Raw genomic sequence first — 18,901 nt, 5'->3', positions numbered from 1 at the left:
TATTATGTTTGGTCAGAATGAATTTGTGCCTGGGAAATAGTTGAATATGTTTGTAAATTCCTTTATGATGAATAGTAATGTGTAAGATTACTGATAGGGCTTAGTTAGCCAGATTTTTAGTTAATTGGTTACCACTTGCTGATTAGGGAATGGTTTGTCCCACCTGTTTAAGAGCAGGCATGCTGCATGTGAACAGTTTGACTTGAGGTTATAGTCAGAGACAACAGCAGGTCAGAAATGCCAGGGCCTTTGTGAAAGGTTTAGCGGCTGTTTAGCAGTATTCTTAAGTTCCTGTTTGTTGTAGCTTTAAGTGTTCATTTCGTTTCCTATTTTTGGAACTCTGTTTTGGCCAGTGTTATTGATTTTTTTGTATTTGTTGCCGGCTTGCACTGTCTTGAACTTTTGGACCTGTCTACTTTGTGGAGCCTCGTGCCGTCGGCCAGCCTTTCCACACTATTGGCAGCTTGAACTGGAGGGGCGAGGCCTCTGAAACAAGAACATTTAAGGATGTGATTGTGATATTCAAATGATAGGTAGATCGAGAATAAGGACCTTTCTCGGCCCAACCCCTCTCCCACTATTTATATTGTGTTTAGTTTCCAAGATGGCCGCAGCACCAGGAGGGGGTGGGGTGGAGGTGAGCGGGCGGGGTCGACATATGCCCTTACTGAGCTGCATTCAAGACACTTGCCTTGTGTCTTACACCTGACTTGTGTCTGAACACAGCTTTGATGGATGTGTTCTGCCCCCCTCCCCCCATCAAACAAAATGTTTGGTCAAACCATATGGGCTTCCATTGGAAATGCATTGGAGTGGCCATTAAACACAGACACAAGACAGGTGTCTTGAATGTGTGAATTCAGCCCAGTAAGGGCATATGTCAACCCCACCCACTCACCTCTGCCCCACCCCCTCCTGGTGCTGTGGCCATCTTGGAAATTAAACACAATATAAACAATTGGAGAGGGGTGGGGCCAAGAAAGGACCTTATTGTGGGACATTGTATGTTGGCGGTCTGTGCCCTGCAGCTCGATGCTCGAAAATAGAAGCCCGCTCTGAAAGACTCATCAACAGGCTTTCATGCATGTTGTCAGCTCTTTATTACGACCCTATAGAGCGTCGCAGTCCCGCCCCCTACCAGGGCCCAGGAAATTATTCTCCGTAGACATTTCAGAAAGTATTTATTTAAAGACGTTTACGCCGCGGACAAAGCCAACTCTTGTCGTGACAAATCATGACAACAAACACAATTTTTCGGGCCAAACAAAGAATTAGAAAGTAGAAAAAAACGGCAGGTTACAACACTTTTTTTGTTTTTCTTCTATGTAATTATTTGTTTGGTCCAACATTTTGTGTGTGTTATCATGATTTGTCACGACTCGAGTTGGCTTCGTACGACGCTTAAAAGGTCTTTAAATAAATACTTTTTGAAATGTCTATGGGAAAAATGCATTGTGATTAATTTCCTGGGCCTGGCGTCGTCATGAAAGGGGGCGGGACTGCAACGCTCTATTGTCATTATATGCATCATATATATAGGCCTTTTAAATAGATGACATACAGTAGCTGCTATTCTGCATGACTGACACCCTTTGTTCACGGCATGACCATGGCACAGCATTGTTCTGTCTGTTTTAGTTTTATTCTTTATCAATTACCACAATAGTTGTTAATGGTCGTTCACTAATACGATTGTTTTTATTTATCAGAATCCAGATGGCATTGTTCTGCATTTGAAAGCTACAGTCATTTCTAGGTCAGGGATCTACGAGTCGAATTACAACCTGCCAGGAATTGACAGGTACTTGAACATTTTTTATTTAATTCAACCTGTCCTGCTGGGCAGAAAACGTACCTTTATTGTTTTTTAGATCATTTGACCCGATTGTTTCCATCTCTTGTGTTCATCGATGACTGTGGCTGTGGTCAAGGTCAACAGGCCTATGTTTATAGTTCAGCCCCCCAAAAATAGTTTTTTTCTATCGATTATTGGAGGTGAACTTTCAACTTTAAAGGGGTATTCAGTCGACTAGCCATATTCTTACCGTAACATGACAACAATAATATATCCATTAATCACTGGAAGAAGCGGAGGGACAAAAGGAGAAAAATAAACTTCATGCCGAGCGCTCCATACTGATTAAATCGCACGGAAATGTATTTATTTTTGCTTACATCTGTTGTAGATGATAATAAGTCCACAGAACAGAATGTTGTCACTCTGTGGCTTCCACCTTGAGCAGGACTGCGTTTGACTGGTTTGATGATTTATTTTTTTCACCACTAACAGTGGTTCACAGTACACAAACATTATCATCAGAATTCAATAAAAACGGCTACTGTGGAATTCCCCTTTATATCAATTCAGGATCTAACATACTAGTGCAGGGGTCTTCAACAGGGGGTCCGGGACCCTTAGGGGGTCCTCGGATTTACTACTGGGGGTCACCAAATCTGGTAGGAACCTTTTTAAAACCACTTGAACAGCTAGCAGACTTTCTGTGTTGAACTGTACAGGGTCTTGCAGATCGGTGCGTTTTTTTTAAAAAGAGGGCACTTTGTTGTCTATAGGGCAAAAGGGGGTGGTGCATGTGCCTGGTTTATACAAAGAGCGTGTGTGTGTGTGTGTGTGTGTGTGTGTGTGTGTGTGTGTGTGTGTGTGTGTGTGTGTGTGTGTGTGTGTGTGTGTGTGTGTGTGTGTGTGTGTGTGTGTGTGTGTGTGTGTGTGTGTGTGTGTGTGTGTGTGCGCGTGTGCGTGCGTGCGTGTGCGCGCAGTAGTAGTAGTGTGGGAGTGTGGAAGTTGGTTGCCAGGTTCCGAGACATCCCACAGCAGAGCTACTCAGCTGCATTTGAGGTCAAGGAATACGGTAAGCAAATGGATTTCTAAAACGGTTAGTCCCAATACTTGATTCTGATTGGCTAGTTTCTGATTAGACCACGTAGTAAATATAATCTTCTACACCTTCAATCACTTTATATCAGGGGTGTCAAGCACCGTCCCCGCTCATATGACTGTGAATGTGTGGCTCCGGGTGGCCTTGTAAAGACATCAAGCGCCTCCTTTTCCCCGTCACAGAGACTTGCCGTAAAAACAAGGAAGTGGCTCCCTCTGGTGGGCGCAAAGTGTAGCTACTTTTGTGAATTAGGAATAGTTGTATGAGGTTAATATTGCTATATGTTTGTAACCGTTTTAGAAAAGCAATAAGCCACAAGAGGTCTCAGGTTACCAGGTATTTAATGTCTGAGAGGGTTGGAGACACTTGTGCCTCACTACGAGTTGTATACAGCAATAAGCACTGGTGGAAGAAGTAGACATGGTTTACTTAAGTAAAAGTATTAATACTACAATGTCAAAAATACTTTTACAAACGAAAGTCCAGTGTTCAAAATGTACTTGAGCAAGAATACAATTACAAAGGTATTTCTATTTGCATCAAAATATAAAATATCAAAAGTAAAAGTAATCATTATGCAGTAGGCTAGGCCTATATGACCCATTTCAAAATGTTGTCATGAATACAAAATCAAATAGCAGAGGGCTTAAGTGGTTAATGTATGTTTAGTAATTGCGACCCAGGTCGCAATTACTATGGAATCTAGCATGTCCCGTCAGTGGTTGGTTGGTTTGTCACCCACAGGCAAGCCCCCAGGTCATTGTGACATCACGTGACATCAGCCATATGGTGCACATAATATGGTGCACATGGAGATCCCTGATGTCATCAATATTGGCCAGCAACTCTGACCTCAAACCTCAAACCCTTCGATCTCAATATATGGATATCAGAACCTGTTATGACATTCCATATGTTGATCCTTCCCCATCCATCCTTCCTCTTCGATGTCTCCCTTGTCGCAGGTCGCATTTCCTATATGGAATTGTGCATTTCCCGTCCGTGTGTTGGTTGGTTGGTCACCCCAGGCATGTCCATATATGGGAATGCATCCCATATATGGTGACATCATAATCCAAGCCTCCAAATATGGTCACATATCGTGACATCACATTACTCCATATGGTCATATAATGGTAGTGTGACATCCCGTATCCAAGACATGCTATACGGCCATGAACCCTAGCCATGGCCATAAATCTTCTCCATACCTCTTTTTCATTGTGCATTTATTGGTCAAAGTTGATCCCATGCCAAAGCGACAGCACTCGCCCAGCAGTCTGCCATCACCCAGGTAGATGCGTGCACACGCCGATATGCCCCATCAGTGTGACCTCCACACTCACGGAAACCCTTAGATCTCCATATATGGAGCTCACGTGTTCTAACATTTCATTTGTTGATCCTTCCCCACCCATCCTTCCTCTTCGATGTCTCCCTTTTGACTGATACCTACCTGTCCATTGAAACTCTCCAAAGTTATTAGTTCAGAAGCTGGAAGCCGGTGAAAACTAGAGTTCTCAACTGGCCCGAAAATGAAGGCCCTGCCCTACCTGGGCCCTCATCAAATGCTGTACACTCAAGACTTTGCCCCCGCTGCCCCGCAGATCTCCATATATGGAGCTCACCTGTTCTGACATTCCATATGTTGATCTGACCTCATCAAACCCTGTACACTCAAGACACGCTCCATACGTATATGGCCAGTACAAAATTCATTCCATATATTGATCTTACCCCCCATGCCAAAGCACCAGTGCTCCCCCAGCAGTCACCCAGGCAGATGAGGCACGTTTCTCTCCCTCAGGCGTCTTACTGGTAATATTCAAAAATTACAAATTATAATAATAACTAGAAAAAGTGCCCTTCTGGGCACAGGTCTCCACCAGGAGGATAGGAGTGTGTGTGATGTTTGGCAAAATGTTTAGGAGTAATATAATCATGTTTGTGTGTGTGTGTGTGTGTGTGTGTGTGTGTGTGTGTGTGTGTGTGTGTGTGTGTGTGTGTGTGTGTGTGTGTGTGTGTGTGTGTGTGTGTGTGTGTGTGTGTGTGTGTGTGTGTGAGACACAGCTTGGCCTGTTGTAGCGCCACCATGAGGCTGATTTGAAAACTGTCAAGTGGCATTTTTTCCTCAGCCTAGTGGGAATATGCATGCACAGTTTCACCGAAATCGGACGCTGCGTTGAGTAGTTGTGGTGATTTGTACAAAACGGGTACCAAGCGGGCTACTCCTGAAAAGTTTAGAAGCCAATCGTAGGCAATGAAGGTGGATTACATGACTATGGAGAGCATGTGTACCGATTTGCGTGAAATTTGGGTTACATCTGAAGGAGTAATATTAGAAAATGTGTTTTACATATGTCGGCCTCCTGGTGGCGCTATAAAGAGCAGATGTGAAAAATTCCAGGCAAAGGTTTTTCCTTGGCCTCTAGGGAGTTGGCATACAAAGTTATCCACAAATCCGTGCAGTTGGAGGTAAAAACACTTTTCGGCCAGTTATAGCGCCACCATGAGGCTGAGTTGAAAATGTTCACGTGGCATTTCTTCCTCGGCCTAGTGGGAATGTGCGTGCGCTATTTCACGGAAATCACACAATGTGTTCATGATTTGCAGCATTTTGTTTGAAACTGAACACTCCTGCGAACTTTGGAAGCCAATCTTAGCCAATCAGGATGGAGTCTGAGAAATCTGAAAGACACGTTTGGTTGAATGGCTCTAGAGAGACTGTGTACCAATTTGCGTGATGTTTGGACAAAATCTGTAGGTGTACTGTCCAAAAACTTGTTTTGCACAAAGCGGCCTCCTGGTGGCGCTATAACAGGCCGTTCTGGAAATTTTGGGGCAGAGGTTCATCGTTGGCATCCAGGGAGTGTGTGTGCAAAATGTGGCATCGACCGGGTTAACAGTGCCGGAGATTAGCTGTTCACAGACGGACACACGGACGGACGGACGGACGGACACACGGACACACGGACGGACGGAGTGCAAAACATACTCTCTCCCCATGCCTTCGGCCTGGTGGAGACAATAAGAAGAAGAAGAAGAAGAAGTTGTACTCATGTTCGGTACTTGTACGTGTATGTTACTTTACACCAATAATAATGGATTGTACTTTCTATGCACTACGTGCCTACTCGAATCGCTTTACATTCATTGAGACACTTCGGCTCAGATTGACCATAGACCATTTATTGCAAAGATATTGCATAGTTAGTATGGCGGTGTGGCTCTGCTCATGTGATATCAGATGATCTGCGTACCGAGACACAGGTCTGATATCACATTTGATATCTCCGATTATCTGACACAGCTCTGATATCAACGACCCCCCAGAGCAGAGCCAAAGATACAATAATCCATGAACAATACACAGAAATAACACATCAACACATGATTCAACACAATGAAACACATCAACACATGATTCAACACAATGAATCTACACAATCACAAACAATACAATAATATCCCATAATCCCTGGACTAAGAATTACAGGGAGGAGGCCGGGGAGGTGGGGCTAATTTCCACGCAGATGCCGCACGATCTGCCTGAGCTCAGCATGCAAAGAATGAGTAGAGAGCTGAGGATGCTTAAGTAGGCAGCCTGAATTGCACTGTGGGAATGAGGGCGTGGCCTAGAGAGGCAGCAGATTTAAAGAAGCAGTATAGATCACTAGGGGGAATGAATGAGGGGGAACCATGTACACACATATAAACCATCTGCCCTCCGTGCCGCAATGAACTAACACTACGCTTGAATTCATTCATTCATACATTGGGAGGTGAAGCAGCGAAACGTCAACGCCAGCGTCCTCACTTCCCATATTCACACACCAATGGTGGCAACCACTGGAGCCAAGGTGGGGTTCAGTGTCTTGCCCAAGGACACTTTGACATGTGGACAGGAGGAGCCGGGATTCGAACCACCGAACCACGGATCATTAGACGACCTGCTTTACTTCCTGAGCCACAGCCGCACCACCACTGGCAATAACTAAGCATGAAATACACACGTGCATGTCGCCAGTGCTGCCTATAATACACATGATGTTCATGTCCCATCCCTGTCTCCAGTGCTGCCTATAATACACATGATGTTCATGTCCCATCCCTGTCTCCAGTGCTGCCTATAATACACATGATGTTCATGTCCCATCCCTGTCTCCAGTGCTGCCTATAATACACATGATGTTCATGTCCCATTCCTCTCTCCAGTGCTGCCTATAATACACATGATGTTCATGTCCCATCCCTGTCTCCAGTGCTGCCTATAATACACATGATGTTCATGTCCCATCCCTGTCTCCAGTGCTGCCTATAATACACATGATGTTCATGTCCCATCCCTGTCTCCAGTGCTGCCTATAATACACATGATGTTCATGTCCCATCCCTGTCTCCAGTGCTGCCTATAATACACATGATGTTCATGTCCCATCCCTGTCTCCAGTGCTGCCTATAATACACATGATGTTCATGTCCCATCCCTGTCTCCAGTGCTGCCTATAATACACATGATGTTCATGTCCCATCCCTGTCTCCAGTGCTGCCTATAATACACATGATGTTCATGTCCCATCCCTGTCTCCAGTGCTGCCTATAATACACATGATGTTCATGTCCCAACTCCCATCCCTGTCTAGTGCTGCCTAGTTTTGAAGTAAAACTGTTCCCAGAGAGAAGCTGCTTCTACGTGGACAACGATCAGCTACACGTCGACATCAAAGCTACGTATGTTTTTTGTTTGTTTGTTTGTTTGTATGTATGTATGTATGTATGTATGTATGTATGTATGTATGTATGTATGTATGTATGTATTCTTGTTTGATTGAATACAGTTGGCAGTTTTTGTATGGGTCCTGATTAGACATGTTTTATATTTTGCATTTGCAAATATGTTTTCTTATTATTCAAAAGAGAATTTCTCTTACGTAATTAAGAGAACGTAAAATTGTAACGTTAAAGTAACAACTTTATTATTATTATTGTTATTATTAGTAGTATTTGTATTATTATTATTATTAGTAGTAGTAGTAGTAGTAGTAGTAGTAGTAGTAGTAGTAGTAGTAGTAGTAGTAGTAGTAGTAGTAGTAGTAGTAGTAGTAGTAGTAGTAGTAGTAGTAGTAGTAGCAGCAGTAGAAGTAGTAGTAGAAGCAGTAGTAGTAGTAGTAGTAATAGTAGTAGTAGTAGTAGTAGTAGTAGTAGTAGTAGTAGTATTTATGTCTGTTGAAATTCAGCTTGAGCTTGTGTAATTGATTGAAAATAAGTACTTTTTTGGGTGAACTACACCTTTAAATGGTTAATTCACAAGGGTCAACCAATTAAAACTACACTAAAATGTTAAGGAGGCACTAGAAGAGATCCAGTTGGTTGCACACATAGCAGATCTACTAGCTCATATACAGTACATACATTTTTGCCGACAAAATCATAAATCAACTGTAGACTTGATTAAAACTTTTCAGATGACTAAAATATGACTAAAACTAAATTGAAATGTATTCAATAGAATATGAGTAAAACCAAAACAAATGTTGCTGTAAAAATCAATATTGGTGTACTTTATTCATTGTGTTCATTATTGTGTTTGATATTATGTTGGCCGATATGTTTTTCTTCACCTGTGCTTTTAGGTATCTGTTTGGTACAGAAGTGCAGGGGACTGCCCATGTGGTCTTTGGAGTCATTGACCAACACGATCAGAAGAAGAGCTTTCCCTCCTCTCTTCAGAGAGTACAGGTTGTCAAATCCTCTCTGTTACTCGCTTAATAACCTCGCGTCACCAGGCTTTCCACCTCGGAGGAAAGCCTGGTCTGTGTCCCAAAACCGCTGTGTGAACCGGTCTGGAGCGCATGGTAATTTACGTCATGTTGTAGTCACTGATTTGTAGTCATCAGGCAGGAAACTACAAGGCGGAATAAGGAGTACCCATTCATAGTACTGATTCCGCCTTGTGGTTTCCTGCCAGATGACTACAAATCATTGACTACAACATGATGAAAGTTACCATCCGCTCCCGACCGGATCATAAACCCGAAATGGAATGCTGCCCAGGCAAGCTACTAGCTTAAAGGGCCACTTCACCCCTTTTGCAACCAGAGCTTATTTTAATGATGTTTAAGACACAAGAAACACTTTCCTGGGGGTTTTAAGTGTGTAATATGTTTTTATTTATTTATTATTATTATTATTATTATTATTATTATTATTATTATTATTATTATTATTATTATTATTATTATATATTTTAGTCATGATGCCATGACCAAAAACCTGTCATGAAAATGTGGTCTCACGTCCTTCCTGGACTACAAATTTCACACCTCCAGCTCCCTCTCCACAAAGAGGGGAAATGCATTAAGCATTATGGGCATTCTAGGACTTCAGCAAATCCAGTCAAACCCTGTGTGTGTGTGTGTGTGTGTGTGTGTGTGTGTGTGTGTGTGTGTGTGTGTGTGTGTGTGTGTGTGTGTGTGTGTGTGTGTGTGTGTGTGTGTGTGTGTGTGTGTGTGTGTGTGTGTGTGTGTGTGTGTGTGTGTGTGTGTGTGTGTGCGCGCGCACTTCAAACAGTATAGACATAGACACAACAACACATACAGCCACAGTAGAGAGTCCACCCCCACCAATCAGTGCCACAAAAGTTCACACCATAGAGCCAAACCTGCTTACCAAGTTGGCTGAACAATTCCATAGCTTAGAATATAGGCAAGTACAGATGGAGCAACAGCTGTTGGAGTATAGGCAAGAACAGACAGCTCCCAGGGCCAGTGCCACAAAGGAACAGGAAGAGAGTGAGCTTAAAGTAAAGGTGAAAAGGCTCCAAGACAGTGAGTTGAAGCTCAGACAGGAGTTGGTACAGCTAGGGGAACATATTGGAAAGGAGATAAGACAGCTAAAGAAAACCATGGGAAAGGAGCTAGAAAAGCTAAGAGAAAGACAGGAAAAGGAAATAGCAGAGACTAGGGAAAGTATGAGAAAAGACACAGAACAGCTAAGGAGAATGACAGAAAAGGAAACAGGGCAACTCAGGAGAGAGATAGAAAGGCTTGAAAGGGAAGCAAGACCAACCAGCAATCAGCAGGGAGGGTTTTCCTCCAGAAAACCGCCAGCTAAAAACCCCAGAAATTGTACTCCTGACTGACTCAAATGGGAAATACATCGATGCAAGAAAGCTCTTCCCAAAGCAGAGTTGAACACATCAGATGTCGAAACACAGCACGTGCAATGGAGCTGTTGACAAGGGACCGGCTGGGCTCCCCCAGCCACATAATAATCCACACCGACATATGGGTACAGGAAGACCACGAGATGGTTACGTCTACCAAGGGAATGATAGAGAAAGCCACCTCAACATTTCCCAACGCAGAAGTAGTCATCTCGGCACTGCTACACAGAGGCGACGTCGAATAAGACTACATCAACGCAATCAACGCACAGACTTCCAGAATCTGTGCAAGGTAGAGTAAGGTCCACTTCGCAGAACACCCAACCCTGCACAAGGGAAGCCTACACGACCAGGTACACATCCGCAAGGCTGAAATTCCAACTTTTGCAAAGAGCCTGAAGGACATCGCACTCGACCGCGACTATCCTACAGACACAACACCCTACAAATGCAACCATCATGGACAACATCCTACACCCAGAGGACACCGCACTGCACACAGAGGACGCTCTATTAGACACCACCCCTATACACCTAGCAGACTCTTTCCTAGACACCCCTTCGCTCCACCCAGACCTCATACCACACAACAGGGTGGCCCACCCACACCCCTGATGCCTATCCTCACTGCTCCACCCAGACCTCATGCCACATACAGCTCACCCACACCACTGATGTCCATCCCATACACTCTTGCATCAGCCTCACCACCGCCCACTCTCCCCCTCCCTCTCCAACCATACACATACGCACAGGCGGTGACCAGAGCCATCCCCAGCACACACAGCATCGAGCAGATGTTCAAGGAATTCTACACAGCATGGGCCCAGGGCAGAACCCCTGGAATGTAACAACAATGTGAACAATGGAGTACAAATCACTCACTATATCATCCTGGAATATACAAGGTTTGAGGTCGACTGCCCTTGGCATCAAAAGCAGAACCCCAGACTTTGCCAAAGAGATTGCAAACATAGACATCATTGTCCTACAAGAGACATGGCACAGAGGGGACGGCCCCACTGGCTGTCCTACTGGCTACAGAGAACTTGTGGTACCTTCTACAAAGCTGGCAGGAGTCACCCAGGGAAGGGACTCTGGAGGTATGCTAATATGGTACAAATCAGAACTAATCCACTCCATTAAGCTAGTCAAAACTTCCATCTGGCTAGAAATAAACAAAGAACTTACCACAACCGAAAAGAATGTCTACCTGTGTGCCACCTACATCCCCCCAATTGAATCCCCTTACTTTACAGAGGACCTTTTCCCCACACTAGAAGAGGATATCAGCCGTTTCCAGGCACACGGTCACATTGTAATTTGTGGAGACCTAAATGCCAGAACAGGACAAGGGCCTGACACCCTCAACACACAGGGAAACAAACACTTACCAGGAGGGGGAAACATCAGCTCCCCAACATGTCCCCCGAGATACAATCACGACAAAACAACAAACAAACATGGGTCACAACTGCTACAGCTCTGTCGCTCACTGGGTCTGTACATCGTTAACGGTAGACTCCGAGGGGACTCCTTCTGTAGATATACATACAGCTCATCCCTGGGAAACAGCACGGTAGATTACTTTATCACTGACATAAACCTGGCATCTCTCAGAGCTTTCACAGTCAGCCCGCAAACACCCCTGTCAGACCACAACAGAACCACAGCCTATTTAAACAGATCAACACACAGACACAAAGAACAAACGCCAAACAAACTACATACTATAAGAAAACTTTACAAATGGAATGAACATAGCGCAGAAGCTTTCCAAAATGCTATTAGGCAAAAACAAGTCCAATCACAACTGGATCAGTTCCTAGAAAAAACCTTTGAAGAAAACAGTGAAAGTGTAAACAGGGCAGTAGAAGGCCTCAATCATATATTTGAACTTTCAGGAAAGCCAGAAAAAATGTTGAGAATGACAAATGGTACGATAATGACTGCAAGAATCTCAGGAAAAAATTAAGGAAACTATCAAACCAAAAACACAGAGACCCAGACAACCACAACACACGTCTCCAATATGGGGAAACACTGAAACAATACAAGAATACAGTAAGAGAAAAAAAGAGATCAACATGTTAGAAACCAACTGCAAGATATTGAGGATTCCATACAGACAAACAGCTTCTGGGAAAACTGGAACAGACTTAATAAGCTAAAACAGGACGAACTACCTATCCCAAATGGAGATACAGTATATGGGTGAACCATTTTTCTAGCCTCTTTGGCCCAATCGAGAAGAACAAAGAGCAAAAACAAATAAAAGATAAACTACAAAACCTAGAGTCAGCCATAAAAGACTACCAGAATCCACTAGATTCCCAAATCAACCTAAAAGAACTACAAGACAAAATAAAAACACTTAAAACCAAGAAGGCCTGTGGGGCAGACGGTATTCTAAATGAAATGATAAAATTCACCGACCTCAAATTCCAACTGGCCATACTAAAACTCCTAAATATCGTGCTCAGCTCTGGGATCTTCCCCAGCACATGGAACCAAGGGCTGATAACGCCACTCCACAAAAGTGGAGACAAATATGACCCAAATAACTACCACGGGATCTGTGTAAACAGCAACCTCGGAAAGATCCTCTGCATGATCCTCAACCACATAATTCTAAACTTCCTCACAGAAAGCAATGTCCTGAGCAAATCACAATTTGGCTTTCTACCAAAATATCGCACAACAGACCACATTTACACTCTAAACACCCAAATTGACAACCAAATAAACAAAAACAAAAGCAAATTATTCTCATGCTTTGTCGACTTTAAAAAAGCATTCGATTCAATTTGGCATGAGGGTCTGATGTACAAACTGTGGAAAGTGGCATTGGGGGGAAAACCTATGACATCATAAAATCAATGTACACTAACAACAAATGCGCAGTTAAAATAGGCAAAAAACACACAGACTTTTTCCCCCAAAGCCGAGGAGTTAGACAGGGATGCAGCCTGAGTCCAACACTCTTCAACATATATATCAACGAATTAGCAAAAACGTTAGAACAGTCTACAGCTCCAGGCATCCCCTTGGCAAACACAGAAATCAAATGCTTACTTTTCGAAGATGACCTGCTGCTGCTGTCTCCAACCAAGGAAGGACTACAGCAGCAACTTGATCTCCTACACAAATTCTCCCAGACATGGGCCCTGACAATGAACCTAACTAAGACTAAAATCATGATATTTCAAAAAAGATCCAGCCGCCAAAACCATAATTTTTTCCTAAATACAATCCCACTAGAACAAACAAAAAACTATACCTACCTTGGCCTAAACATCAGCAGCACAGGGAACTACAACCAAGCTGTAAAGGACCTGAGAGACAAGGCAAGAAGGGCATTCTATGCTATCAAAAGAAACATCAAAATAGACATTCCAATAAAAACCTGGCTTAAAATACTGGACTCTGTGATAGAACCAATTTCCCTCTATGGTTGTGAGATCTGGGGACCATTAGCAAACCATGACCTTGAAAAATGGGATAAACACCAAACCGAGACCCTACACACAGAATTCTGCAAATCCATTCTCCGTACCCAGCGAAAAACACCAAATAATGCATGCAGGGCAGAATTAGGACGATACCCACTCATAATCAAAATAAAAAAGAGAGCACTTAAGTTCTACAACCACCTAAAAGAAAGCGACCTAGATGCACTCCATAACAGCGAAACTCTAGAGAGATGCCCCCTCAGCGAGCTGGCCCTGGAACTCCGGGCACAAACACAAACAGAGCCACGAGATAGAAAACCCATTGGACTAAACCAAATTATAAAACAGCAAAAGGAAAACTACCTGACACATTGGAAAAAAGCAACACAAAAGCAGAGTAAACTAGAATGCTATCTGGCCCTAAACAGAGAATACGCAGTGGCAGAATACCTGAGCACCGTGACCGACCCAAAACAAAGAAAAATCCTAACTAGGTACAGACTCAGTGAGCACAGTCTTGCGATCGAGAAAGGCCGTCATAGGCAGACCTGTATCCCGAGAGAAGACAGACTATGCACCCACTGCACACAAAATGAAGTGGAAACCGAGCTACACTTCCTAACCATCTGTCCATTGTACCAAGACATCAGAGACACATACTTCCCACAGATTACAACTACACACGGAGATTTTGAAAACATGACCAATGACAAAAAACTCCCATATCTGCTGGGCGAAGTACAACAATGTGCAAACACAGCAGCAAGATTTGTGAGTTGCTGTGATAGGAGAAGGATATCAAACGGAACACAACCACCCTAAAGACTAATCATTGTGTATATTCCTGCACTATACCTGCATCCAGTGATCTTGGTACAATATAGAAATTGATCTATTGAAGACTCTGACGTTCAAAAGTACATATTTTTTGTTTTGATTGCTTTCTGCTTTGGCAATGTAAACGTATGTTTTCTCATGCCAATAAAGCCCTTTGAATTGAATTGTGTGTGTGTGTGTGTGTGTGTGTGTGTGTGTGTGTGTGTGTGTGTGTGTGTGTGTGTGTGTGTGTGTGTGTGTGTGTGTGTGTGTGTGTGTGTGTGTGTGTGTGTGTGTGTGTGTTACAGCGTGACACACACACACACAGACAGACACACACACAGATAGACAGTTTAGGCCAGCTTCTACTTCATAACATAATGTCTTTTATGATTCACATTATGGTCTGTAAATATAATTATTTTTTTATTCAAGTGCATGCATGTTTTTAGGTGCTAGGAGGCTTGGGCAGGGCCAACTTGGCCAGCTAGTAAATGTATATAATGTATTTGTTTGAGGGGCGCTAGCTCCTCCTTTGCCCAGTTTTGTGTCAGTGTGTTTTGTACCACAGAAATGATTTCATTGGCTGAGCATTGAATGTGATGTATGATGATGTACAGTATGATGATAAGATGATAAGAGCAGGGCCACCTTGGAGAGGATCAGTTAATTAATATATTTTTTTTAGGTGGTAGGAGGCTTGGGCAGGGCCACCTTGGAGAGGAGGAACATCACGCACGTCTTTCCTGACATCAGTGAGCTGGTGAAGAGCCACATATATGTGTCTGCGAGTGTGCTGACAGGGAGTGGTAAGAGTGACCTGTGTGTGTGTGTGTGTGTGTGTGTGTGTGTGTGTGTGTGTGTGTGTGTGTGTGTGTGTGCGTGTGCGCGTGCGTGTGTATGCGTGCGTGCGTGCGCACCCCCCTACTTGGTAGTGGAGACGAGTTATCTGCTAAAACTAAGGTTTAACTGTTAAAGCTGTTGACTATGTCATAACAATGGGCAATTCATGTCAATAGCTAAGACTATTAGTCTACTATTAAGAATTATACCTGCTGAGCGTCATGGGAATAAATCCTAAATACTTGTGGGGGGGGGGCGTTTTGACAGGGGGGTGAAACGCACACATTTTACAGATTTTCCACGTACTGTAACATACAGTATGCATGCATGTTTTCTGAGTGTGTATGTTCCGTCTCTCAGGCAGTGAAATGGTTAAGGCAGAGGTGAGGGATATCCATATTGTCATGTCTCCATACACCATCCATCTCAAGAAGACCACAAAGTACTTCAAGGCGGGAATGGTCTTTGAAGTTGTGGTAAATAAAGTCTCAGATGCCGGATGCCAGATTTGGGTTAAACATTGTTAGGGTGGCACAAGCACCCAGTAAGGCTATCCAACGTTGAAGATGCCACTACCTACTGGCGAAATGTGGAATTGCAACACTTTAATGGAGGTGGACGGACGTTCATGACGTCACGTGCGTAAGCCCGGACCTCAAAATTGAGGTCCGGGGCTAGGCTAGGCTAAACTTCCGCTCGCTCGAGCCATTGAGTTATAATTATACTTCCGGCAGTCTTCCGGGTGCTTCAAAATGCCACTGAAATGAATAGCTTGGGGGCGGGGCTAGCGCTGCGGTTCGGTCTCTATCCTTTATAGCTCTATGGGGTGGCATCAAACACCTCTGACCACTCACTGCCATTAGAGGGCGCTATTCGCCTGGTTCGTGGGGTTATTCGCTGTTGAAAAGGGAATCTTACAGGTGATTTTACTCATATGGCCGTTTTTAGCCCAAGGACTGTTTTTTGTGCAAAATGAATGCTTGGAATGGATTCAGAATCATAAACTAAAACTAAATGAAAAATAATGTATTTAAAAGACTACGACTAAAACTAAATAAAAATGCCAATGTGTGTCCAACGAAAGTGTAATTGGGCTTGATGCTTTTGTACACACCGCTGCAATATCTCCAAAGGGAATTTTTTTAATGAAATTCAACAACACTGATAACTGTTTATCACATTCACATTAGATTACTGTCATGAACTGTGATGACACTCCTGCCGCTGGCGTAGCGGTTGTGGTGGAACCAGGACACCCGCTACCAGTGGTAACGGATAATAACGGCATAGCAAAGGTCGCCATTAACACAATGGCAGGGGCCTCACACCTGGATATCACTGTAAGTCTTTCTTTCTTTCTTTCTTTCTTTCTTTCTTTCTTTCTTTCTTTCTTTCTTTCTTTCTTTCTTTCTTTCTACTGTAGGCCTATAGTATAGACAGGAATAATCTGGACAGGTTAGACCCACACACTGCCACTTGAAGGTTCAAGAGAATACTTTATTCAAGAGCAACGTTTCGGTCGTGAGACCTTCCTTATAGCCTCGGTACACAGGCTTTTATTTTCGTTCACATTCGGCTCAACTCAAGACCTTCCTCTGTCTTCTGTGGCAGCGTGCGGGTCTGATGTGTCCACATTCTTCCTAACTATACTGTCTTGTCGCCCAAGCACCTGCTTGTAAATGAACTGTGTGCACAGTCTTCTTTCCAATAATACTGTATTGTAAAGGTTACTAGAAATGTCCATGTCTGTGTGTCTGTGTTTGATTTCAGGCAAAGACTGTGGATGTAAACATTAGAGTTTACAGGCAGGCATCAGTCAGTATGAGAGCCATCGCATACACGTCCACACCCAACAATTATCTCCACATAACAGCAGGTACACAACAACAGAGCATTTTGATGACCCCCCCTCCTGCACACCCTATGAAGCCTTGAAATCATGGAGATTATTTTTGTTTTGTTTTTGTCACATTCCCCTGAGTCTCTTGTATGAGATTCAAATGCAGGTCAACTGAGATTCAGATGGTCATGAAATTGTAGGCTTAGGAATGCAACAAAAGAATAAAAAATAAAATAAAATAACTACATGAATTCTAGGCTTCATGGCATTTGTAATTAGTAGAAATAAGTCAGTTCTTGCATGAAATAGTACTTTAATCTCTTTTCTGCTATATATAATAGTAGTAAGTCCTTCGTAATGTTGCTGTTACAGATGTGGACTCGATTAGACCAAGATTGGGAAGCAACATCCGCATCGGCATTGTTCTTGGCCTCAATGCGCCTCAAACCCTCGACATCACATACCTGGTGAGTTAACCCATTAAAACCCATGTTTCGAGCTTGTGGATATTCTGCTTGTCATGCTTTCGTGTGACGACGCTGTGGTATGATCGACTAGGGCATTAATTACAAAAAACGACAAAGTTAAAATATGGAGATGAGAGGTTTCTGCCCGACAGCAAAATGTCCGCAATTCGAAATTTACTTGAGTAAAAGTACAAGTACAAGTATTGGTATCGAATATAAGTGTACTCAGAGTACCAAAAGTAGGGCCTGGGCCATGGCTGAGCGGTCCAGGCACCTAGGCCGGCAATCCAGCCTGACGGTGTGTCATGGGCTCAAGTCCCGAGCCAGTCGGCAGTACAAGTGATCTACAAGCTCAAAATGCATCGCATCGGGACACATTGTGAGCCTGTAGCCTTGTAGATCAGCTATTTTCAAATAGCCAAAGTTTAAATAGAGCTAAAGAGGTTAATGTGTGTTTTGTAATAATAATTCAAATCTACAAACGTGCAGCAACGTCGTCCACCCCTCAATATTCGCTCCCAGTTTCTATTTGAGCGAGGTTTTGTAACTCCAAACACTTTTATTGGTTGAGATCTACACGCTACTATTTATTGGATTGGTTCAGGCTACATCGCAATGCAATGGTCATTGTACATCATCATCTCACACGTTTGTCTTCAATGTTTGTGTTACGCAATGTTTGTGTTTACACAAACACTCAACATTTTCCATTCATTGTCAATGGCTTTTAATGTTTGTGTTAGAACAAAGTTTGTGTTTGCACACACTAAAAGCTGGACATAGGAGGGGCTAGCGCACCTCAAAAACATAATAATTACACAACAAATCTTCTCTCACAATCTTCTCTTCTTCACTGTATTTGTTACTTTATATGCATGTCAGTTCTTAACAACAATGTATTACTTCAGATCCTGAGCAGAGGCCAGTTAGTGAAGGCTGGACGTTACCGAAGACAAGGACAGGCTTTGATGTCACTGTCACTGCCCATCACCAAAGACATGCTGCCCTCGTTCCGCGTGGTAGTCTACTACCACACTGGAACCAGTGAAGTGGTGTCTGACTCCACCTGGGTGGAGGTGACGGACACCTGCATGGGTTCTGTGAGTATGCTAAAAGTAAAAAGTACTCGAAGGTCCCAAAAGTTTTCAAATGTATACGATGTATTAAAAATCATTGAAAAACAACAGATCTAAAAGCTCACAGTGTGACGCAAATAAGTTATAAGAAGAAAAACAAAACGAAAAGTGTTGTACCCTGCCTTTATTTTCTTCTTTCTAATTATTTGATCGGCCCAAAACATTGTGTGTGACATGATTTGGCACGATCCGATATGGCGTGTTGTCACGAGGCGTGACCATAATGGAGCCATAATGTCACAAGGCGTGACCATGGAGGCGTGATGCCACGAGGCATGACCATATATA

General features: G+C 43.3%; 1 protein-coding gene across 3 annotated transcripts in view; it reads left to right on the top strand.

The window, feature by feature from the left end:
* Positions 1-577: 577 nt before the first annotated feature.
* LOC306921762 (complement C3-like) overlaps positions 578-18,901 on the top strand; it is a 53,583-nt gene continuing 35,259 nt past the window's right edge. The window contains exons 1-11 of one of the 3 annotated variants that reach the window (XM_079499049.1): positions 578-637; positions 1,710-1,801; positions 2,779-2,867; positions 7,538-7,625; positions 8,528-8,633; positions 15,016-15,136; positions 15,531-15,646; positions 16,361-16,510; positions 16,941-17,046; positions 17,383-17,477; positions 18,386-18,577. In XM_079499049.1, the coding sequence (XP_079355175.1) occupies positions 605-637; positions 1,710-1,801; positions 2,779-2,867; positions 7,538-7,625; positions 8,528-8,633; positions 15,016-15,136; positions 15,531-15,646; positions 16,361-16,510; positions 16,941-17,046; positions 17,383-17,477; positions 18,386-18,577 (1,188 nt within the window). In that variant the 5' untranslated portion in view covers positions 578-604. Of the gene's footprint in view, positions 638-1,709; positions 1,802-2,775; positions 2,868-7,537; positions 7,626-8,527; positions 8,634-15,015; positions 15,137-15,530; positions 15,647-16,360; positions 16,511-16,940; positions 17,047-17,382; positions 17,478-18,385; positions 18,578-18,901 lie in introns of those variants that run through there. The other 2 variants (XM_079499048.1, XM_079499050.1) reach the window with 2 other exon arrangements.

Source organism: Electrona antarctica (assembly GCF_951216825.1).
Source record: "Electrona antarctica genome assembly, chromosome: 4".
In the NCBI taxonomy this organism is placed as follows: Eukaryota; Metazoa; Chordata; class Actinopteri; order Myctophiformes; family Myctophidae; genus Electrona; species Electrona antarctica.
This window is presented reverse-complemented; position numbering and strand designations above follow the sequence as displayed.